Below are 25,777 nucleotides of genomic sequence, written 5' to 3' on the forward strand. Positions count from 1 at the left end.
GAGATCTGGTGAGAGGCCAAATACTCCGTGGATGACGTTTTGTTGTATTATCGCTGAATCAGACTCAGATTTGTCAGACTCCGATTTCGCTGCAAGTGATCTGGAGATCAAAAACGAAAGTGAGGTACCAGCATCAACTGATGGCAGTGCTGAACACGCTCGTGTAGCTGATGCACCTGGGAGGACCGCCACTCACGATGACATGAGGTACAAACCAGACTGTGTCACACTGCGACTGCCACCGCCGTGCAAAGACAGCCAGGCTGGCCTACCGCATATTCCAGCTGGCCATCAAGCTGCCCCACACAGCCGCTGCTGCTGGCAGAGACGCCAAAACAAGTGCAGCAACAGACATTTTATGTGTTATGAAGGATGGCCGGCCATTTATCCCGGCCAATACCCCCAAGCCGCCAGGTGGAGCCCTCCTTGCAGCATGGAGATCCCCAGAAGACCAGCAGGGCATCATGGACAATGGAGCTTTTATGCAAAACCCTGCTGGATGCCGTGGGGGCCACAGGAGGGAGCTGCAGGGAGGACCGAGGGCTTCTTCGTGCCCTGTGACCCGGAGGTTTGTCATAGGAAGAGCGACGGACTTCCGGGTTGAAGAAAAGAACTTTACCTGACCCGGAAGTGATTGAGGATCACATGGACTGGGGATTGAGAACACTTCCGGGTCAGGGATTATAAAAGGACTGTGGGAGCTCCCAGACGGCAAGCTGAGCTGGGTGGAAGGGTGGCAACGCGTCTGGGAGCTGGAAGATTGATTTATTGTGTATTATTGATTTATTGGTGATTTATATGAGTATTGTGGAGGAGAGTGTGCTTTGTACACTGTGGCATAAAATTAAAGTCAACTTGAGGATTTTTACCTGGTGTCTGGAGTCGTGGACAGGGGTTCAAGGGAGCGAGAGCGCCCCCTATCGTTCACAGTGTGAAACCTTTGCTTTTTGTGCTTTGCAGAAAACTGAGATTTTTGGAAAAAATGTATTCAGCCCTCAAAGAGTTAATCACGCCAACTCCCTATCTGGCCAGTTTGATCTACCCAATCACAAGTGAACCTACACCTCATTTGTTTAATGCCGTCAACTGCTATTCGATCTTATCGTGAGAGAGACGTGGGTGGTAAGACGGATCTGACTGACGGGGATTTGACCGAGTTGTTCATTTTTTACAAATTTCCATGTATGTGTGGATTTATTTTTCATACTGAGATTGGCGGCTGAAAAGTATCCCATAATGCACAGTATTTTCAGAGGTTACATCAATCCCATGTTGGATCGCATTCATATCTTACAAGAACCGCCCCAGGGTTCACTTGATACCGCGGCGTGGCCTCCATTGCTAAAGCGTCTCAGTCCAATTGCTTTGGTCCACGAGATCCCAACATCTAAACGAACTGGACTGTGGAGGAAATCACTCCAGAGCTAGGAGAGAACACTCCAAATGAACTAGGTGCGAAAACTGAAGGTAGCATTGTCCAAGTTTCCGGATTAAAAAAATAAATAAATAAACCTTTGCTGGAGAAAATCTCATTTTAAGAACGTTGTGATTGAAAGACTTTTGCCTGAATATTGTAGCCTTGATTTATGGGTAACATTCAGGATGAGGTATATGGGCTCCATGGTTTTTCTGGCTCATTAATTTTCGACTCACGGCCATTTCACCCAAGAAGTCACAGTACGTTGTTTTTAAGGTTGTCCTAAATCCTTACTCATCTTATAGTCCCAAGAAAACTGAAATTAGTGGAGCAGAGCTCAGGTGGAACAAGCCTGACGTGGGCCTTGAAAAATGACGTCCTTTCCACCATGTCAGTCCACAGAGGTCTCCTAACTGAGATCACTAAGGTGGAGGACCTGAGTGACGGCTCATAATGAGAGCACCACATGTATTCAGAACATCGGTTATGCTGGCCGGCCATTATTTGCCTCACCTCGGTGGAACATCCCATTAGTAACTCTGAACATCTTACCTTGAAGCCTTCTTCCTGTAATTGATGGGCTGTGGCTAAGAACTGTGGCCGAAAGGAATGCTGTACAAAAGAACAGAAAAGGTTAGTCAGGCTCAGATCTACACTCCAGTGCCAGTTCCAAAATATGAGGCTCTGGTAATTCAAAGGCAAATAAAAAAATAAGAAAGCAAAGCCTTTCTCCATCGTATCTCATCGAAGAAAGAGTTTTGACAAAGATTTCACAAAGAACGGCAACATCACAGTTGGAGAATGTTGCCCTTGACATGACAACAGGCCCAAGTGGGGCACACACCGACTCGCCAAGACTGTCCTGAATATGTGGCTCAGAGGGGACAGGGTGGCCAGCTGGACTCGATCCTCCAGATTTCCTGTCTTCAGATACTCATCACACTGAACTTTTGGTTTCTTTCTCCTTCATGGCTACCTGGACTTAAGCATGCAGTGAAGTGGTTCATTACTGCTCTATAAGTGATTATCCCCATCCTGCTGCCCATTTTACAGTCTATGCTATACAACGATTAAAACCGCTGCCAGGTGAAGTGGATACCAGTGATTATCTCGTTTCAATGTCTTGTCATGGGGTGGGATACATTAGGCAGCAAAGTGAACAGTCAGTTCTTGAAAGTGATGAGATGGAAGCAGGAAAAATTGGACAAGTATAAAGATCTGAGCGACTTTCACAAGGGCCAAACTGTGATGGCTGGACGACAGGGTTGGAGTATCTCCAAAATGGCAGCTTATGTAGGGTATTCCAAGTACGAAGAGGTTGGTATCCACTGTCAAAAGTGGCTGGGGTGGCGACCCGGCCAGGACGCCCAGGAGAACTGAAGGAGGGCTTGCGCATTCACCAGACCATCTGGGGGCGACCACCCTGGTTCCTTTGGGGGCCACGGGTACAGAGCTTTGAAGCTCCACCCTGTAGAGGCCCGTGTTCACCGCCATGGGGTGCCCCCATGCCTTTGGAGCCCTGGACCTCAGCACTTCTGCCACACCCAGAAGTGCTGGGGGGAAGAGGAGCAGGGACACCCGGAGTGCTTCCGGAGATACAGCGTGTTGGTGGGAGATTGTCGGGAAGCACCTGGAGCACATCTGGGTGAGTATAAAAAGGGGCCGCCTCCCTTTATTTGAGGAGAGAGTCTGGAGTGGAGTGGACTGAGCTTGCTGGAGGAGGCAAGGAGGCGGCCTGAAGAAAGTAAGGCATTGTGTGGCCAGGACTTTGGGGACTGTGGGGGTTTTGTGGTGCACTTTTGACTGTGACTGTGTAAATAAACGTGTTTGTGGGTGACATGATCGTGTCCGCCTGTCTGTGTCCAGGCCAGCCTCCACACTACCAAAAGTGGTGAACAGGAGACAAGATCATGGGTGTCTAAGGCTCACTGAAGCTTGTAAGGAGTGAAAGCTGCTGAAAAACGTAGAGCTGGTCATGAAAGAAAGGTGCCAGAGCACACTTGCTGTGTATGGGTGTATGGGGGTGTATAGGCCATGCGGACTACTGTGCCAAATGTGCCTCCAAATGGGCACATGAGTATCAGAGCTGGACCATGGAGCAATGGAAGTTGGTGGCCTGGTCTAACGAGTCACGTTTTCGTTTAGATGATGTGGACCAACGGGTGAGTGTGCGTCATTTACCTGTGGAAGAGATGGCAGCAGGGTGCAATATGGGAAGCCGGCGAAGGCAGTGTGATGCTCTGGGCAGTGCTCTGTGGAGGAACCTTTGCTGATCCAGTCTGATCCATGATGGTCCCACACCTTGCAGTAGTTAGCACCTACTAAAAGTGGTTTAAGGAAGGGCAAGTGGTGAACAGGCAACAAGATCATGGGTGTCTAAGGCTCACTGAAGCTTGTGAGGAGTGAAAGATGCTGAAAAACATAGAGCTGGCCAAGAAAGAAAGGTACTTGCTATGTAGGCCATGCTGACTACTGTGCCAAATGTGCCTCCAAATTGAGCACATTAGCATCAGAGCTGGACCATGGAGCAATGGAAGCTGGTGGCCTGGTCTAACGAATCACGGCTCACTGAAGCTTGTGAGGAGTGAAAGATGCTTAGATGATGTGGACTGACGGGTGGGTGCATCAGAGCGGACCATGGAGCAACGGAAGCTTACCTGTGGAAGAGATGGCAGCAGGGTGCACTGTGGGAAGCCAGCGGAGACAATGTTCAGTGGAGGAACCTTGGCTCCTGGCATTCATGTGATTGTTACTTTGACATGTGCCGCCTACCTTAAGATCACAGCAGACCACATGCACCCCTTCATGGTGCTGGCATTGCCTGATAGCAGTAACCTCATTCAGCAGGATAATACACCATGACAGACTACAAAAAATGTTCACGAATGGTTTGAGGAACACGACAAAGATTGCGAGGTATTGACTCGGCCTCCAACTTCCCGAGGTCTCCCGAGGAGGTGCTGGAAAGACAAGTCTGATCCATGATGGTCCCACTTTGCGACTTACATGCAGTAGATAACATCTAACAAAAGTGGTCCAAGGAAGGACCCAATCTTGGAGTAGACAAAGTGGAGGAAGACTAACTGCATACCCATCCCAAATAACCGAGTGGGATACTTGCCACTTATTGCAGAATCCCCCTATCCTCCGCAGGTATCGATGTATTAATAAAACGTTACCTGAAAGGACAGAGTTAAAATTTCACTGCCTGAATTCATCGCTCTGTTTAATGGATTGAAAACAAATCTTCAGAGGACCAAGGTGGTGATGGTGGAGGTGGAGGGGGGCTTTGCAAAATCCTTCATCTCTGAAAGCTTCCATGAAGCTCTCAGTCAGCCACGTTATGATGTGCAGGGCTTGGAGAGGCTCAGTTCACTCATCCCTGCAGTAAATTAATTAATGTTCTACCTCTGGAATGAAGCGCAGACCGAGGGGCCGTGCCCTTTAACTTAAGCCCTTACTTCATAAAGCACGTCTCCCCCCACCACCACCCACCCCTCCCCTCCAAGGACCTTCACAGAGAAGACAAAAAAAAAAAAAAACAAGAATATTATCTTGCATAAGAACGCCTTGAACGTGTACAGGACCCCCTTGATGCATTTTAAATCCGGTAAATGAGAGCCGTGCCAACGAGCCCGAGAGATCTCCATCCGTACGGGCGCAGGTGCAGACGACTCCAATGTTTCGATTTTTTGCTGAGAGAAAAAGAAAATAAAGCAGAATCCTATCACCACCATCTGGATGACAATAAGACTCGTAGTTTGAGGCGGCGAGAGATATTAGGCTGCGATTTCAGTTTCAAGTGCAAATCTCTGGGAGCCTCCCAGAAGTGAGCTTTGCGGAGGGTGGTCCTCTTAGCGAAAAGAAAAGAATTCAGACGTGTGCGGCTTAAGTTTGAGTGTGGAAACATAAAAAAGATAAAAGAAAAAAAAAATCTTCTAAAGATACAGTTAGGCTAATTACATAATGCAACATTCTCCAGTTCAGTTAATCCAGTATGGGGTCTATCTAAGGGGGGCCCGGAGCCAATAATATATAAAAATATTGAATAAAAGGCAGAAAAAAAAAAACTCTGGATGGGACACCAGTAAAGGGCCAGCTTGGAACCAGTAGGTATCCGAACCTGCACACTGACAATAACTGGGTGAAGAAATCCAGGAGACTTTGACTGTAGAGCAGGGGTGTCCAACTCTGGGCCTGGTGGGCCGCACTGGCTGCAGGTTTCCATTCTCTCTCCAACCCTTTTCCTAATCGGTGAGCAGTTTTCACTGCTAATTAGCTCCCTTTTCCCTTCATTTTAATAGCCCTGTTTTTAAGGAGTCCATCCATCCATCCATTATCCAACCCGCTATATCCTAACTACAGGGTCACGGGGGTCTGCTGGAGCCAATCCCAGCCAACACAGGGCGCAAGGCAGGAAACAAACCCCGGGCAGGACGCCAGCCCACCGCAGGGCGCGCACACACACACACACACCAAACACACACTAGGGACAATTTAGGATCACCAATGCACCTAACCTGCACGTCTTTGGACTGTGGGAGGAAACCGGAGTAGCCGAAGGAAACCCACGCAGACACGGGGAGAACATGCAAACTCCACGCAGGGAGGACCCGGGAAGCAAACTCAGGTCTCCTTACTCCAAGGCAGTGTCTGCAAGGGTTTCCTCCGGGTACTCCGGTTTCCTCCCACAGTCCAAAGACATGCAGGTTAGGTGCACTGACGATCCTAAATTGTACCTAGTGTGTGCTTGGTGCATGTGTGTGTATGTGTGTGTATGTGTGTGCGCCCTGCCCGGGGATTATTGCCTGACTTATGCACTGCGTTGGCTGAAATTGGCTCTAGCAGACCCCCCCGTGACCCTGTAGTTGGGATATAGCGGGTTGGATAATGGATGGATGGATAGATATATATTGTGGCCAGGTCCTGGAATGACAGGTTGCACTAACTGGGTTATAAAGTCCAAAACAAAATCACAGTCTTTGATGATAAAGTAAATAGCCTCTCAGGCACAACAACAAAGTATCCGGCTCTTGGCTGTCAAATCATTCACTGGACCTCCATCCAGCGAGTTTCTCTTAATACATATGACGCGTCCTTCTAGGCAGCTGGGCTTTTTATAACGCACAAACTGGAAGGGGCGGAGCTAAGTGCCTTCACTGGGCGGTTTCTTGGTCCTGCTGGGAGTGAAGGAGAAGAGAATGTTAGCGACAGCGCCTCCTCTCTCTCCCTGGCGGGTTATCACATACACTGATTGAGCCTGTGAAGAGATCCTCCGACAATAATAATAATAATAATAATTCATTACATTTATATCACGCTTTTCTCAGTACTCAAAGCGCTATCCACACAGGGAGGAAGCGGGAAGCAAACCCATAATCTTCCACAGTCTCTTTCCTGCAAAGCAGCAGCACTACCACTGCGCACCACCTGTGTGACATACATAAACATAGGGTTATTTTTTATGGTTTTTTAATTTTATTTTAAAAGCTAGATGTTATTCTTGACACTAGCATATCATTTAAAACACACATTACAAAACTTTCCAAAATACGTTTTTCGATCTGTTGTACTATAATATTAAGGCGTTTTCTAAATTTGAAGGATACTGATGAAGTTAATTCATACATTTATTTCAAGCGGGATCGACTACTACAATGCGTTGTTCACTGGCTGCTCAAATTATTCTTTATGCAGCTTTCAGTTAATTCAAAACACTGCTGTAATAATCATTACAAAAAACAGAAGATGTGAACACATCACTCCAGTTCTCACGTCCTTACACTGGCTTCCAGCAAAGTTTAGGGCAGATTTCAAAATCCTCCTTTTAACTTAAAAATAAAAAACGTTGGAATTATTTCCAGTGACCCAAAATTATGGGAAACATAAAAAAAAAAAATCAGCAAAAGAAACCAAACCCTAATAGACCCTCCCTGCAAGGAGGGCTGTCAAAAACAGGGCCTGTTAAAGCCCATTGAACCTTCCTTGTGTGATTTTGGGCTCTGCAAGAAATGAATTATTGTTGATGGTGACTACACGTATCTGCAGATCATTATCATCAAATCTAAACTCAGTACATTCTGGAGCCACGCCCCTAGCAAACGAGTCGTGTATCTTAGCGACCGTTACACAAAATGGTGGCACCCAAGTCAAAAACAAAATGGTGCAGCGGTAAAATGAAAACACAGTTAAATATGATATGTGTACAGGGAGATTCACTCGAAAGAGGCCCCGAAAATTCTGTAATCACTCTTGATAGGACGAAGCAATCTGAACGAAACAACATGCAATGTGCTCCTCAGTATATGGAGCTTTGAACAAACAAAGCGTCGGAGCGATGACAGCCGTCACGACGTTTAACCTCCATTTGCAACTTCTGGGTGCCTACTACCTGTACCCCTTCATTCAGTCCTGATGGTGGTGTACAGTATTGAGCAGCGCGTCTTCAAGGTGTGAACCTATTGGGCCACCGATTCGTTTAAGCAATGTCAGAATCAGCTGGATGATCGTGACTTAATGCAAGGCTACATCCATCAAGATGGAGCAACGTGTCATACATCGGCCAGGAGCATGGCAGAAATGGAGTCCTCCTTCAGCAACAGGCTCATTTTAAAGGGGCTTTGGCCCCCACAGTCACCGGATCTGACACCACCAGACTTCTTCCTTTGGGGTCTGTTCAAAAGAAAAGTCTATCGGAAAAAGCCTCACATTGTGGAAGATTTAAAGGAAAACATCCAACGTGAAATTGCTGCTGTTCCCCCCCAAGAGGCTTGCTATACGTTCAGGAATATAAAGCACCGTGTCGAACTGTGTCTGGCAGAAAACGGAAACCACTTCCAGCATCGCATGTCATGCAATCGATTACACACACGTCAAGGTGTAGAGCGGATCATTGTGGTTCAGATTGCTTCATCCTAACGGCAGTTACAACTGAATATTCGGGACCTCTTTCGAGTGAATCTCCCTGTATGATGACAGCATTATATTTCAGCTGTGGGAAAGGCGCTATATAATTAAAATGTACTATTATTATTTAGCATTAGCATTTTTCCCTTGGCTGAGATTCAGATTCTTGTTTTATGTAATTTTTTGTTCCTTTCTGGATATCCTGAATATTCAGGGCCTCTTTCGAGTGAATCTCCCTTTATAATGACAGAGTCATATTTCAGCTGTGGGAAAGGCACTATATAAATAAAATGTATTATTATTATTATTATTATTAGGGTTTTCCCTTGGCTGGGATTCATATTCTTGATTTTATTTATTTTTTGTTCATTTCTAGATATCGTGAATATTCAGAGCCTCTTTCGAGTGAATCTCCCTGTATGATGACAGAATTATATTTCAGCTGTGGGAAAGGCGCTATATATTTAAAATGTACTATTATTATTAGTAGTAGTATTTTTCCCTTTGCTGAGATACAGATTCTTGTTTTATGTATTTTTTGTTTCTTTCTGGATATCCTGAATATTTAGGGCCTCTTTTGAGTGAATCTCCCTTTATAATCACGGAGTCATATTTCAGCTGTGGGAAAGGCACTATATAAATACAATGTACTATTATTATTATTATTATTAGTGTTTTCCCTTTTTGTTCATTTCTGGATCATTATTTCATGTTATGTTTCTTGCGTGTATTTTTGTGCTTTTGGTGATGATCCATGGGTCATGTGGGTGGTCTCCAAAGAATGACTGCCAGGAAATGCCCTCCGCCCTATAAACCCAGAGGGTCACCCACAGAAACCTTTTTATTTTTATAAACTTTCTGTGTTTTTTCAGTTCTCTAGCTGGGGTGTGGTGGTGTATCCCCCAACAGTGGGCATTTCTGAAAGTGCAAAATAATTAGGCCCAAAAATTTCTAATACTATTATTACACAAATCAGAAAAAGGTGATTTTAAGGAAGAATACACGTTGAACTTCACCCACTATGGGGCTATCCGCGCCGGACAGTTTGTCTTATTTGCTCCTAATTGTTAGTCCCCGCTTCTGTCCTTCAGGTTGTAGTAAAGCCAACACCTCTTAGACTCTCCCAGCCCCTTTCCGGTCCCATTTTGAGTTCCAAGACGGCCCAAGAGTGCCCCCTACAGTCCATTTCATCTTCCTCTTGCCATCTTCCTGATGGATTTCGCCTCCTTCTAACAGCCATCAGCATATTCCCCCATTAATTATTACAAGAGTGCCAGTGCACAATTCTGACACCCAGTCTTGGGTTCTCTGAGTGATTGATGCGAGCCATTCTTGCGATCCAGCTAACATTGATTGCATTGCGATGGATGAAGTTGCCTAACAACCTTTTACTTTATATAAAAAAAAAAGAACGAGAACTTTTTCGCCACAAGGTTTAATTACCCCCTTGTTTCTCTTTCGCTTTGTCCCAGATGGGTTGTTTGTGAGCTGGACGTGGCGTCACATCGTTGGAGCGCAGCCTGTTGGACCAGACGCTGGAGATTCCTGGTCCCCCACATCAGGCAGCAGCCGTTACGGAGAGGTATTTATAGGCTGACTGGCTCTTTTCGGCTACCCGCCGTATGCCATTTCCTTGCATGCAGGCATTAAAAACTGACTCTGCAGCCCTTATGAAGCTGTTTCTCCCATTATTTTCCCAAGCAGAAAAGATAAGTATAAAACATGACAATATTGGCAGGTTCCCAAATAGCTAACTGCTCTGCCTTCTGGGGGTGTTGTGTTTCATAATGGTGTTATATACTTCTATGAAACGAGTATTGAGCGCTTGTGACACATAAAACAGCTTCTCCATGATGAGGAATAACTACTGTCAACTTCCATCTGGGCTTAAAAAGATTTAAAAGCAGATTGTGAGAGTGCCAGGGATGGATGCGCTTGTGAGGAGCAGCAGATAGCGGAAGACATGACAGCACGGGCTGCAAGTTTCTTATTTACTGTAACTAATAACTAAACACATCAGACTTCTTTATGTGACTTATTATTTACAACATCCCGCCAGTTAGCCAGACATAAAGCAGGATGTTTGCTGCCAATTATAGTACAGTATGGCAGAGGTGCTGGTGAAGAAGAAGGATGGCGGTGCTGTCATCTTCCTGTGCTTTTTCAAGTCAACCCAAAAAGTTCCCCAATCCTAATCAAGGAGAGAAGGTGGGAAAACAAAATAAGAAACTGTTACTGGGAGAGTTTATACCAGGAGGGGATTAAAGTGTCTGAAGTGACTCATATGGTGAGCCATATACAGTATAGGTGGGCCTGTGAACTCCGGCAACTGAGCACACGTGTGTAATGGCAAACAGTAACTTTAAATATTGATCAGTCAGAAACACACTCTGTGATAGATAGATAGATAGATAGATAGATAGATAGATAGGTGTGAAAGGCACTATAGATAGATAGATAGATAGATAGATAGATAGAAAGGCACTATATAACACATAGATAGAGATATAGATAGATAGATAGATAGATAGATAGATAGATAGATAGATAGATAGGTGTGAAAGGCACTATATAACACATAGATAGATAGATAGATAGATAGATAGATAGATAGATAGATAGATAGATAGATAGATAGATAGATAGATAGATAGATGTGAAAGGCACTATATAATAGATAGATAGATACATAGATACTGAGGTGGGCTGGCACCCTGCCCGGGGTTTGTTTCCTGCCTTGCACCCTGTGATGGCTGGGATTGGCTCCAGTAGACCCCCGTGACCCTGTAGTTAGGATATAGCAGGTTGGATAATGGATGGATAGATACATAGATAAATAGATAAAGGCAGTATATACTAGACAGTGTCACACATGAGCGATTAGGAGGCAGTCAAACAACCTAAAGGTGAGTAAAACATCACGAGATAAGGGGTTGTCACGTGGTACTTACCTGAACTCTTTTCTCTCATCAACAGAAAACAAGAAGGAAAATAATACTGCAACTTCCGGGTTCCAAAATGGCCGTGATGACGTCACTTCCGGCCACCATTGATGACATCACTTCCGGCCCCCATCAAAACACCTCACTTCCGGATCCTGTTGCCACATCACCACATTGCCAACCGTTTCCTGTCACATGTGTTTTGCTTCCTATATAACCGCCATTTTGAAAACAGTTCATTGTTCATTGTACTTTCTTACAAGGCTTTGAATCATTTCATTTTCTTATTGTCTAACGACAATATACGGGAACGGTCCCCAAATCTTTATTTTGTACTTTGTGACGTTTATTCGACCACAACAGATAGATAGATGTGAAAGGCATACACACACACGCACACACACCCATAATATATATATATATATGTAAACACGGTTTGGTTGGGGGGAAGTAAGGATGTGGTCCAAAGGAATACTAGGACACCAGCCACGTTGCCCAGTTTAATTCAATAGACAAACTGAAAACAAAATTAATGTGTGATGGCGTCAAACAACAGAAATGCAGGCTATAGCCTTCTCTTGCTCGGCTGAGCAGGTCTGGCTTTGAGGAGCTCCATTATCTGGTCTGGCTTGAACCAAAGTGAGACGCCTCCTTTAAGGGATGCCCGGCTTTATGGGGTTTGGCCTACAAGGGGCGAGGTCAGTTGCCCTCAGTGGGTGTCTTCTGTGTGGAGGTGATAATGATAGCGACAGCACCCTCTCTCATCTTGGAGTGGTATTACATACCTTTGATGTACCTGGTAGGTAACCCTCTAATGCACATATAGTAAGTGACTGACTATATATTATATACACCACTTTAGACAAGGAGGGGTGCCATTGTTAATTTTTTCTCTCTTCTGATCTTCAATCTGGTGGCTTCTGGAACAGAGAAGTACTGACGTCCTTCCGCTTCTACCTCCTTCGAAACCCACCTCTTACCAATTGCCAACAATAAAAGATTCAAGCCACCGGAGGTCTCTGGTCAGCCTGGACATGATGACCGTTCTGATTAGACTTCGTATTTTGTAACCTAGTCACAGGGGAGGGTTACGTCAGGAAGGGCATCCGGTGTAAAATTTTGCCAGATCAACATGAGGACAACAATGCAGATTTCCATACCTGATCGGTCGAGGCCCGGCTTAACAATGACTGCCAACAGTACTGTTAGCCAACAGGGTGCTGGCAGAAATTGGGCTACTTTTGGCTGAAGAAGGAGAAGAAGAGGGGGGGAGACGTATCCGGAGGCAGGAGGAGAGGAGGAAGTAAAGAGAGTGGAACTGAGGGTAGGAACTTTGAATGTTGGTAGTATGACTGGTAAGGGGAGAGAGTTAGCAGATATGATGGAGAGAAGGAAGGCTGATGTATTGTGTGTTCAAGAGACTAAATAGGAGGGGAGTATGGCCAGGTGGATCGGAGGTGGATTCAAATTGTTCTATCATGGTCCTATCATGTGGATAGGAGGAGAAATGGAGTAGGGGTTATTCTGAAGGAACAACATTTCAAGAGTATTCTGGAGGTGAAAAGAGTGTCAGGCAGAGTAATGATTATGAAGCTGGAAATTGGAGGTGTGATGATGAATGTTTGTTAGTGCATATGGAGAAAGAAGATTTCTGGAGTGAGTTGGATGAAATGATTGACAGAGAGTGGTAATTGGAGTGGATTTAAATGGATATGTTGGTGAAGGGAACAGAAGAGACAAGGAGGTGATGGGTAGGTATGGTGCCAAGAAGAGGAATGAAAAAGGTCAGATGATAGCGAATGGACATGACTGTGGTGAATAAGTATTTTAAGAAGAGGGAGGAACATAGGGTGATGTACAAGAGTGGAGGAAGATGCACACAGATAGATGACCTCCTATGGAGAAAAGTCAATCTGAAGGAGATTGAAGACAACAAAGTGGTGGCCGGGGAAAGTATAGTTAGGCAGCATAGGATGGTGGTCCGTAGGATGACGTTGGAGATCAAGAAGAGGAAGAGAGTGAGGGCAGAGCCAAGGATCAAATGGTGGAAGTTGAAAAAGGAAGACTGCAAGGTTGAGTTTAGGGAGGAGGTGAGACAGGCACTGGGTGGCAATGAAGAGTTACCAGACAGTTGGGAAACTACAGCTGATGTAGTAAGGGTGACAGCAAGAAGGGTGCTTGGCGTGACATCTGGAAAGAGGAAGGAGGAAAAGGAAACCTGGTGGTGGAATGAGGAAATACAGGAGAGTATACAGAGGAAGAGGATGGCAAAGAAGAAGTGGGATAGTCAGAGAGATGCAGAAAGTAGACAAGAGTACAAGGAGATAAGGCGAAGGTGAAGAGAGAGGTGGCGAAGGCTAAAGAAAAGGCGTATGATGAGTTGTATGAGAGGTTGGACACTAAGAAGGGAGAAAAGGACCGGTGGGCTAGACAGAGGGGCCGAGCTGGGAAAGATGAGCAACAGGGTAGGATGATAAAGGATAAAGATGGAAACGTACTCACAAGAGAGGAGGGTGTGCTGGGCACATGGAAAAAAGTACTTTGAGAGGCTGATGAATGAAGAGAACAAGAGAGAGAAGAGGTTGGATGTTGTGAAGATAGTGAATCAGGAAGTGCAACAGATTAGCAAGGAGGAAGTAAGGACAGCTATGAAGAGGATGAAAATGGAAAGGCCGTTGGTCCAGATGACATACCTATGGAAGCATGGAGGTGTTTAGGAGAGATGGCAGTGGAGTTTTTAACCAGATTGTTTAATGGAATCTTGGAAAGTGAGAGGATGCCTGAGGAGTGGAGAAGAAGTATACTGGTGCCGATATTTAAGAATAAGAGGGATGTGCAGGACTGCAGTAACTACAGGGGGATAAAATTGATGAGCCACAGCATGAAGTTATGGGAAAGAGTAGTGGAAGCTAGGTTAAGAAGTGAGGTGATGATTAGTGAGCAGCAGTGTGGTTTCATGCCAAGAAACAGCACCACAGATGTGAAGTTTGCTCTGAGGATGTTGATGGAGAAGTTTAGAGAAGGCCAGAAGGAGTTGCATGGCGTCTTTATGGACCTGGAAAAAGCATATGACAGGGTGACGGAGAAGAGTTGTGGTATTGTATGAGGAAGTCGGGAGTGGCAGAGAAGTATGTAAGAGTGGTACAGGATATGTAGGAGGGAAGTGTGACTGTGGTGAGGTCTGCGGTAGGAGTGATGGAGGTGGGATTACATCAGGGATCGGCTCTGAGTCCTTTCTTATTTGCAATGGTGATGGACAGGTTGAAAGACGAGATTAGACAGGAGTCCCCGTGGACTCTGATGTTTGCTGATGACATTGTGATCTGTAGCGATAGTAGGGAGCAGGTTGAGGAGACCCTGGAGAGGTGGAGATATGCTCTAGAGAGGAGAGGAATGAAGGTCAGTAGGAACAAGACAGAATACATGTGTGTAAATGAGAGGGAGGTCAGTGGAATGGTGAGGATGCAGGAAGTGGAGTTGGTGAAGGTGGATGAGTTTAAATACTTGGGATCAGCAGTACAGAGTAATGGGGGTTGTGGAAAAGAAGTGAAGAAGAGAGTGCAGGCAGGGTGGAATGGGTGGAGAAGAGTGTCAGGAGTGATTTGTGACAGACGGGTATCAGCAAGAGTGAAAGGGAAGGTCTACAGAACGGTGGTGAGACCAGCTATGGTATATGGGCTGGAGATGGTGGCACAGGAGACAGAGCTGGAGGTGGCAGAGTTAAAGATGCTAAGATTTGCATTGGGTCTGACGAGGATGGACAGGATTAGAAATGAGGACATCAGAGGGTCAGCTCAGGTGGGACAGTTTGCCACCTGACTCCCTAGCCCTCTGTGGTCTTGAACCCGTGTCTTTTATCCCTATAAGGTATACACAAAGCATTCACACGCACTTACTCTGTAACAGCAGATACACACAGGTTGCCGGTGGGCCGCGGTGAGTGATGTATGGCTGTTAAGTTTGCTTTAATAAACACACCGCGGACTCTTTTGACGGCCCCCTTCTCTATACTCAGTATGCACACATACAGCGGCCATCGACGCTTCAGACAGAATAATGCATGGACTGGACCGCAAGAAAACTCACAAAAGTTGATATCGAAAGATGCCGTTAAAGAGAAAAGAGCAAATACTTAATGTTTTAAAATTTACAAATGGGCCTGGGGCTGTCATAGGCAGTCATCACTTTTCTTGGAGCTCTCGACGAGGGATTTGATGGCCAGTGTGAGGTTTAAACAACTGGACAGGCTTTAAAGTGTCTGATCGTGGAATTTTTCCCACTGTGGCATCAATTATTCATATGAAAATGAATCATTCAGTCTATTCCATTTACTTCAAATGCCACAGGAGGAGTGCACCGAATATACATTTTCAAACTCTTGTTTCAATTCCGCTTTCCCATTATTCGGGCCTCAAATTGCTACCCCGTTCTTATCTCGAATCTTGAATCGCTGCAATTTGTTGAGGGTTCTAAAAGAGAACTACAAACGAAAATCTGTCAGACAGTGCCCGTATCTGCTATGTACAACTGAGGGTCAAGGGCCAATCCCAGCAGCACCAGCCCATGAGGAGGATGCCAGTGCAGAGCCAGGTGCATTCACTCTGTCACCAGCAGGAAATCGGTCCTGAAAGAGAGAAATCACTCGGCTCTCATCTAGAGGGGCCGGCAATGAACTCGGGGTCTCGAAGTCAGTAAGCAGGTGCTTAGCCAGTCGAGTTAAAAGAAAATCCTCTGACTTCTACTACAACAGTGAGGGTGTCGTACAACATGGCATGCGGTCTCTGACACTCAGCCTTGGTATCCCCTGCGACGCATTAACCCAAGTTAGGAGTTTTCTTCTATTTTTGTAATTTTCATGTACATTTCAGATCTATCTATTATATATACGGTATATATATATATATATATATATATATATATATATATATATATATACTGTATATATATATATATATATACTATATATATATATATATACTGTATATATATATATACTGTATATATATATATCTATATATATGTATATATGTATATATATATATATATATATATATATGTATATATATATATGTATATATATGTATATGTATATATATATATATATATATATATATATATACAGTCTGCCTCCTCCAGACTGCGAGGGGACGTCCGCCCTGGTTATGTTGGGGGCCTCGGGTGAAGGAAGTGCTGGGGGGAAGACGACAAGGGACACCCGGACGGCTTCCGGGTGCGCAGCCGGCACTTCCGTCACACTGGGGCGTGGCTACAGAGGAATGCCGGGAAGCAGCTGGAGCCCAACCGGGATCCCATTTAAGGGGCCGCCTCCCTCCAGTCATCGGTGGATGTCGGGTGGAAGCGGACAGAGCTGGAGAAAGGACTGGAGGCGGCCAGGAGAGAGGCACGGAGACTGTGAGGCCTGGACATTGTGGGAACCGGTACAGGAGGCACTGGGGTGTGTCGTGCACGTGAACTTGTAAATATTTGTGAATAAACAGTGTGTTGGGTGAAACATCGATGTCCGTCTGTGTGTGTCCGGGCGTCCACACTATCTATCTATCTATCTATCTGTCATATGGCACCTTTCATTATCTATCTATCTATCTATCTATCTATCTATCTATCACATAGCACCTTTCATTATCTATCTATCTATCTATCACATAATGCCTTTCAAATATATCTATTTATCTATTATAAAGCGCCTTTCAAATCTACCTAGTGTCACAGGAGGCTGGGGAACAGGATGAAGCTTCTGTGAGGAGAGAAAAGGCAGTCACGGACATTGAGAGAGAGGCCCGTGAAGAGGGTGATTGGTGCTGGGAGCACTGTGTGTTGGGTGAGACTGTAATTTGTGCTTAATAAAGCATCTTTTTTGGATAAAGATGTGGTCTCAGTCTGGTGGTGTCTGGGCATGTCTCACACTATCTATTTATCTATTACATAGCTTCTTTCAAATCTATCAATCTATTAAATAGTGCCTTTCAACTCTATCTATTATGTAGCGCCTTTCAAATCTACCTACCTATCTATTTACCTATTGCATAGCACCTTTCAAATCTATCCATCTATCTATTGATTCATCCACGCTCACTGAGATTATACAGCACACCGGCTAGCCCACACCATGCGGGTCAGTCCCAAACTGGTGCCTTGTTTATATGAAGAGGTCAATCTCACAATGAAAGGATAACAACAATAAGGTGTTCCCACTATAGCTGGCACCCTTGAAAACTCGTCTGTTTCCATGGCCACTGAATGGCTCGTCTGCAACCCATCTTGTATCAGAGAGTAAAAGCCCAAGACCCTTTTGGGTAATAAATATGTCTATGCCAGGGTCAGTATACCAGGGTACAATTAGCAACCATTCAACAATCGATACAGTGAAAGAAGCCATTTAAAATAACAATGCAAAACATTCTCCTGGCTGTGCCAGTGGAGCAGACCTGTAGGACAGTATACTGTATATTCAAGTGTACATCATAGACACACTCAGACAGACACACACATGTATAGAGCGACCTTTTTGGATTTGATCTTGCCTACCTGAATTCCAATTAGGATTCCCTTCTGAGGGAGTTTAAAGCCAGTCGAGAGCATCGCCTTCAGAAATGCAGAGTAAATATTAGTCCCGAAGCAGGCGACCTGAAAATAAGCAGAGCTGTTTATTGCAAAGATGCCCTCTTTAGTGGCCGTCTGGATGGCGGCAGCCTTATAGTTAGCAGGAGAAGAGAAAGAGCAAAGAGACCTCGCTTTGCACACACACACACACACACACATGCACAAACGTCCTTTGTTAGAACACCACATCAGGCATAGGGATCTTCTCATAAGCATAAGGTCCTTCGTTTTTTGATCTGTATATTAATTTATCTATTGTTTTAATGAACCTGATAGTCACCGAGACTCTCTACCCTCCATTCTCCAAGTTTTGTGTTCTGTAACCGACTTGTGGTGATTCATTTAGAGGCAGACGGCTCCTGCTACCTCATGTGCTCTGCAAGGTCCAAGTGAAAGACGCTACATACAGTAAAACATGAGACTGGGATTTGAGCGTCGCATGTTATGCGAGAACACTACACTACAGAACTCCAGAACATTTTAGACGGCCGGTCCCATCCACCTAACTCCTCCATAATAACATCACGCTTAGTTTCGAAGGCCCCTACAGTCCTACTGCCCACCACACTACTTGGTCACTTATTCCACATGTCTGTGGCTAAATTTCCCCTTCACAAGTTTCCAGCTGTGTCCCCATGTTATTGTTTATCTCATTTTAAGGTCGTCATCTCAATCCACTCAACTAATTCCCTTCATGATTTTGAACAACGCAGTGGTGTCTCCTCTTCATCTCCATTTGCTTAAACTCCAAGGTCCAGCTCCTTTAATTCTTATAACTCCTACCCTGCAGTCCTGAATGAGCCTCTTCTCCACACTGCCATGTGTGTCCTGTAGCTCAAAGACCACAACTGCACACAGGACTCCAGGTGTTGGCCCACCAATGTGCCACATTGCTGAACCTGGACCCCTTTTGACTTGTTCTCCACACATTGTGCCATGTCACCTGACACTCTCTTAGCTTCCTCATTTGCTTCTGTCTGCTGTCTGGGTGTACAGCAGACAGTGTTGAGTCCACCATGACTCTCAGCTCCTTCTCATAGGGGGTACAGTACTTGTAAGTTTCAGACCTCCCGTCGTGTATCCATATCTAACATTTCTACTTCCTATGGCCATGTCACATCTGATGACTTTTCCAGTGATTTTCAGTCATAACCTTCACTAAGGTTTTGTCACTTTAGCGGGCCAGTGGTGTACCCTCGTGAAGTCCGGTAACATACGGTCGTGGCCAAAAGTGTTGAGAATGACCCAAGCGTTGGTTTTCATGAAGTTTGCTGCTTCAGTGTTTTTAGATCTTTTTGTGAGATGTTTCTATGGTGTACTGAAGAATTACAAGAAGTTTCAGAAGTTTTAAAGGCTAGAATGACAAAGAATAACACAGATGTTTTTGGACATCACAAACAGAAGAGGAGCTCGTCTGTCTGATCTCTCGTGTTTTAATGCACTGCCACAAAAGGAAGCCCTCCATGAGTCAGCGCCTTAACGTGGCAGAGTGGTTTTGTAACCAATGGTCCCCTGAGTGATGCCATTTTTTGTTGTGTACTCCTGGTGGGGCCACCCATGGTAGCAAGGTCAGATATGAGGTCCTGACTAAGACTGACTCAAACCCCCACAGAGGGGCCATCCAACAATAATTGAAGATGGACAATAATTGAAGGAGACCATCACAACGGACCCTTCGACAAGAGGAGAACAGAATAGCAAGACACCACCATCAAAACCAACCCACTGCACCTTAGGAGCAATTCTATTGTCCATCATGCCATCCAATAGGGAGGTCTGCCTTTCCCAAACTGGCCTGCTCTCCCACCCTATGATGGAGATGGACAAATGGGTGGACGGCGTCTCACCGACAGCCATGACAGAATTAAGAAATGAGAAATAAAAAAAAAAGAAGTCTTGAGACTGTGGCTGAAATCGCCGTACCTTCGTACAGCACAGGCTCTGTCAGAAAAAAAAGGGTCTGGAAAGTCAGTATGCCCGCTGATTTCTTGAGTCAAGTAGATCGACACCAGTCCTGCAACAAGATCTGCAACTTCAAACGACAAGTCTGACGTACCCTTGGACCACAAGTCACGTGATGTCACATGGCCTTTACATTGTGTTCCATTAAATTTCACAAATCTGCCCAAACCTGTCTGCTGTCCAAGTCTCCCTGTGATGGTTCAACAGTGAGCTATTCCACCTATCTTGGTATCATCTGCAAACTTCACCAGCTTGTTACTTATATTCCTATCCAAAACATTTATAAATATTAGAAATAGCAGTGACCCCAGCACTGCCACCTGCTGCTCACCACTCTTAATGTCCACCAATCCTGATAAGGATCAGCCTCTGCTTCCTCTGTCGGAGCCTGTTCTGCACCCACCTTCACTTCCCACCCTGACTGAGGTGGACGGACAAAAGCACATTAACAACGCCTCGTCGACCTCTCCACTATTTCCAGTTTTAAAGTAAGTATCAGAAAACAGACCACCAAAAATAATTTAATCAGACATGCTTGAGTGCTTCAGTGCGATTTTTAATTCAGCCCTGCCACCTTCAAAGCCATCTTTCCTTGCCATCGTGTGCTCCTCCATATGTCAGGTTATGCAAATGCATTGCCAGTACGCTGAGTGCTAGATTTACGACGGGGCCCCTTCTTTGGATTACGTTTCAATTGCTTTTTAATGTCTCTTTTCCTCCTTTTGTATTCTATCATTTATGTTTATGTGATTATTATTTATCTCTACATTACTTGCATAATTACGTATTTTATGTTAATTTAACTTCTTTGCGGGCCATTATGTTCTCCTTGTATTTTGTGTGTGGTCCCCTAAGTGGTGGGACCACCTTTACCTCACTTAAGGGTCTGCCCCGAGCCTATAAAGGCAGGCCGTGATTTGCAGTCCCTTGCGGTTCATTTAAATGCGCTCTAGCGAAATGAGTTCTGTCTGTCCTGTAAGTTTTAGGATCTTAATGCTCTCTGGGTGATTCGGTGATACTTGTATTGAGTTTATGGAACTGGTTTGCCTTAGGATTGCCTTTCAAGTAAATCCTTGATGTCTCATTTTTAATAGATAGATAGATATGAAAGGCACAATATGATAGATAGATAGATAGATAGATAGATAGATAGATAGATAGATAGATAGATAGATAGATAATAAAAGATATATGATAGCTAATGAAAGGCACTATATAATAAATAGATAGATAGATAGATAGATAGATAGATAGATAGATAGATAGATAGATAGATAGATAGATAGATAATAAAAGACACTATGATAAATAGATAATAAAAGGTGCTATATTATTGATAGACAGATAATGAAAGGTGCTATATTACAGACAGACAGAGAGGCAGGCAGGCAGGCAGATAGATAGATAGATAGATAGATAGATAGATAGATAGATAGATAGATAGATAGATAGATAGATAGATAGATAGATAGATAATAAAAGACACTATGATAAATAGATAATAAAAGGTGCTATATTATTGATAGACAGATAATGAAAGGTGCTATATTATAGACAGACAGACAGGCAGGCAGGCAGGCAGACAGATAGACAGATAGATAGATAGATAGATAGATAGATAGATAGATAGATAGATAGATAGATAGATAGATAGATAGATAGATAATGAAAGGCACTATATAATAGATAGATAGATAGATAGATAGATAGATAGATAGATAGATAGATAGATAATAAAAGACACTATGATAAATAGATAATAAAAGGTGCTATATTATTGATAGACAGATAATGAAAGGTGCTATATTATAGACAGACAGACAGGCAGGCAGGCAGGCAGGCAGACAGATAGATAGATAGATAGATAGATAGATAGATAGATAGATAGATAGATAGATAGATAATAAAAGACACTATATGATAGATAGATAATGAAAGGTGCTATATGATTGATAGATAGATAATGAAAGGCACTATATTGTAAGCAGACAGACAGACATATAGATAAACAGATCACTCAATCAACACCATATTTTATGTATCCTGAGAGCTTTATTAAATAGATAGATAGATAGATAGATAGATAGATAGATAGATAGACACTATGATAATAGATAATGAAAGACGCTATATTATTGATAGATAAACAGATAGACATATAATGAAAGGTGCTATATTACAGACAGACAGATAGATAGATAAACAGATCAATCAATTATCACCATATTTTATGTATCCTGAGAGCTTTATTAGATAGATAGATAGATAGATAGATAGATAGATAGATAGATAGATATGAAAAGCACTATATAATAGATAGATAGATAGATAGATAGATCATCACCATATTTTATGCATTCTGAGAACTTTTCAGCCATTTGCATATCCTGACAGCCAAACAGCAACTTTTTTCGTGACTGTCCCATTCAGCCTCCTGTTAAACTGACACACAAAGTGCTTTAAAACAAATGAATGCGAGGTGTGCATTTTATTTTGATCTGGAGAGGTGTAGATGAGGTGTAGATGATGGGTCCATGGAACAGAAGTATTTTTTATTTTTTATTTTAAAGCATTAGTAGAAATAAAACAAAACAAAGTGTGGCTTTTTAGGTAAAGCAGAGTGGCAACAACAGATCTGTGGTCATCTTTGCCTATGGAAGTAAAACATCACCCCCTGCTGGACATTGATGGAACCCATACAGTGAGACATGTAGTAATTACTCAGCTACGTGTAAAATATAAGATTATAATTAGGAATTTGGAGGAGCCCTGCCAAAGTGACTTACGGCTTGACGTGGCCTTAAACAGCCGGCACATCGTGTAAAGGTTCGGCGAGCCGTGAATCTGCTGGCGCTCGAAGTACAAATCGTTATTTCCTTTCTACTACACTCGCGTACGGCAGCTTGCGATCCATATTTAGTTATTCCTTGAGGTCCTGGGTTGCCATCTACTTCTCCCCATGTGGTGTAAGCATTCAAGGGGCGATGTCATGACGTCACTACTTAATGGCTTCTAGTCAAGGGCTTCAAGGGAATCCAAAATTCGCCAAAAGCCTGATGGCAGAACCGGACAAGCGGTGACTGTTTAAGAAAACGACATCTTGTGACATTCACAAACTGTGAAGCATAGATATACTCAACTCTCCCCAAAAACAGCACCCCACCCACCTATCCAGCCTTCTACTGTGGAGTGTGCAAAACTAAAGAAGCCCCCTAATTAGATTTCAGCACAAGTAAGGGGGCTTGCTAAACCTCGTGTGATTGGAGGTCTTATGCAAATGAACCTTTGCCTAATGAGCACGGAGCATGCGAAGTTCACGGCAGGATTTGTTCTGCATTTGTTAGCATTTACTCACAGATTAGTACAGCTAAACATTCCTCTGGTTAGAGATTTAAAGGAGATGAAAATTAAATAAAAAAGGGAAGAAAGAAAGAGAGAAAGAAAGGCACCTCTCCAGTCGAAGCCATTTCACAGCGCAACACGGGGTCTGCATCCCTCAGCCGGGGCCAAGAAAACATGGGTGCCTGCCAAAACAAAAAAAAAAAAAAACAGAAATAAAAGAAAGAGCCCCCAAATGTTTGACCTTGTTGCCAGGGAATGCCGAGGGTGGCCACACTCCGAGCTCCTGGGGAACCTGGCAGCCACACACACTGCGTGGGTCAAGCTGCTGGCAGGCTACTCTTGTGCAACAGTGCCACCTAGTGGCCAAGTGGAGTACTGCAGTGTTAACTCGCAGCGAGACATCGCAATGACCGGCTCGCTTACATACCCCGACCCCGAATCTCTCTCTCTCTCTCTCTCCTCTCTCTCTGCCTGTCTGTCTGTCTGTCTCCGTTTCTCCGGCATTGTCTTTGAAATGCTCCAGTATAGAAAGCCTTCAGCCAGTGGTGGAAAGTCAATTATTAGGCTGCACCGCCATCAAACATCTCTAATAAGTGAAGAGCTGGGACGTGAAAGCACAACGCTGCCGGTTGAAACGGCGCTCCTGCTTTACTGGATGACTCGCAGCTATTTAGAAAAGCTCCATTTGTGAGAAATGGCATGTTGGGCATCTTAGATGGTGTTCACCGAGAAAGGCGCTATAACAAAGCTAACAACACCTGACTGAATGCTGATGCTACCTCATATCACAGACAGTCAAGTTTAATTCCCACCCAGGGTCGCTCATGTTTTATAGTCCTCCAAAAAAAAAAAAAGTTATTGGTTTCAAAAAATATGTCAAGTGGGAGTGAATGTCCCAGCAGCCTTAACTGAAAATACATTTTTAAGCCAAGAAGAACTTGTTACACAAACAGTCATGGGAACCTGGAGCCCATTTCACGGACTTGAAACATGTCTTGTTGACAGCCTTTGGATGAGATTTTGGAATGGCTTGGCTACTATAACGTGGTCGCTGTCCAAGTCCCTTTGTGACAATTGAGCCGATTCGACACAATCTTGCCTTCCGCCTTGTTTGGAGCTTTAAAACACATGAAGGGTGTCAGAAAGGAACGCCGTTTCCTAAAGAATTAAGAGACGCACGCTGCTCTTTCCTCTCGAGTTTCTTTGGGTTAGGAGTCCAGTCCCGCGCATTCCCACCATAGGAATTTTATTTCAATAACCAAGGGCTTATGTAGCACACCCACCGAGGGAATTCAGGACGTTTGCAGCTCCTGGTACTTCTTTTTTTTTTTTTTTAGCTCCTACTGCACTTTTCTATCAACCAGGAACTATCATGGGTGGGGTTCGGCCAATGAAGTGTTCTGATTGGTTGACCACAATCACTGGCGCCATTTTATAAATCTGTTATTAGTCTGGAAAGCTATCAGTGACGATGGTGGGGCACACTGCATGACTCTTCATGGCCGCCTCCCTTGTGTGCCACTTTAAAGTGATAACCCAACTGGCCGAGAGAGTTCATCTTTACCTCCATTTGCTGATCTGACTGTTTTGTAATCCCAAGGCACCAAGTTGTTGTCATCTCAGGATGGACAAGAAAGGAGAGGGTGGTGGGTCACCCTGAGCAAATACCTGAGCCGAGGCACAGCCAGACGGGTGTGACGACCACCACACGCTTTCCATTCACACCCAATTAAAAAAAAAAAACAATAAATGGAAACTTCCGGTGCACCTTCTTGCTCCAATTTCTCCGTTTCCCTAACCCACATTTCTCAAAACCCGTTTCACTTCACCTTAGCTGGGCGAGAGTGTTAGCCGAGTGCAGCCCAGTTTACAAAGAGTCCAAAACTTTATGTGCTTGGAATGACACACACACACACACACACACACCACACACATATTTTATATATATATATATATATATATATATATATATATATATATATATATATATATATATATATTTGCTAAGAAAAGTACTGACATGAATTAAAACAGAGAAGAGAGCAGTTGAATGATCTGTATTCAAATCAGGCCATAATCATTCTCTCTCTTCGTTCCTCTAGAAGAATGGCTGTTGATTAACAAGCCACATTACCATGAAAGAGGTGGAAGAGTTGTATGAGATTACGCCGCTTTTTTAGATTAACAATGTGATCACATTTTCATAACCTAATTCAGCACATCTCTTTCGACAAAACCAACCCCCCTCCCCTGCCTCCCCCCAACTCCAAAACGTAGCTGCTAATGTTCCATTACAAATGTCCTCTTTCTGTTCTCCTCGGGTACAAGTGACACTTCACACTTTTAAAGGCCTGGTTTCAACCTGTTTTTTTTTTTTTTTTAAATGTCGGCCGCACGCTCGCCTCTCCATCTCTTGCTCTTTCCCCACCAGCAGAGGCGACTCACACGGCGTTACATCTGAGTGCTCACAACAGCCCAGGGGGAGACATAAAGAAAGAGAGATGATGCTTTTATTTCCTTTTTTTTTAAAAAAAAGAAACTTCCTAATTAAAAATAATAATCTGCAGATTTCAACATGGGTGGCACG

The 25,777-nt window shown here is 44.1% G+C and overlaps 1 protein-coding gene across 4 annotated transcripts in view; it reads right to left on the bottom strand.

Moving 5' to 3' along the window:
* cps1 (carbamoyl-phosphate synthase 1, mitochondrial) overlaps positions 1-25,777 on the bottom strand; it is a 269,036-nt gene that overhangs the window by 21,647 nt on the left and 221,612 nt on the right. For all 4 annotated transcript variants that reach the window (XM_039755356.1, XM_039755359.1, XM_039755355.1 and 1 more), the window contains 3 exons: positions 23,298-23,372; positions 17,812-17,910; positions 1,970-2,029 (listed from right to left, as the gene is read on the bottom strand). In XM_039755356.1, the coding sequence (XP_039611290.1) occupies positions 1,970-2,029; positions 17,812-17,910; positions 23,298-23,372 (234 nt within the window). The remainder of the gene's footprint in view (positions 1-1,969; positions 2,030-17,811; positions 17,911-23,297; positions 23,373-25,777) is intronic.

Source organism: Polypterus senegalus, chromosome 6, assembly GCF_016835505.1.
Source record: "Polypterus senegalus isolate Bchr_013 chromosome 6, ASM1683550v1, whole genome shotgun sequence".
Classification (NCBI taxonomy): domain Eukaryota; kingdom Metazoa; phylum Chordata; class Cladistia; order Polypteriformes; family Polypteridae; genus Polypterus; species Polypterus senegalus.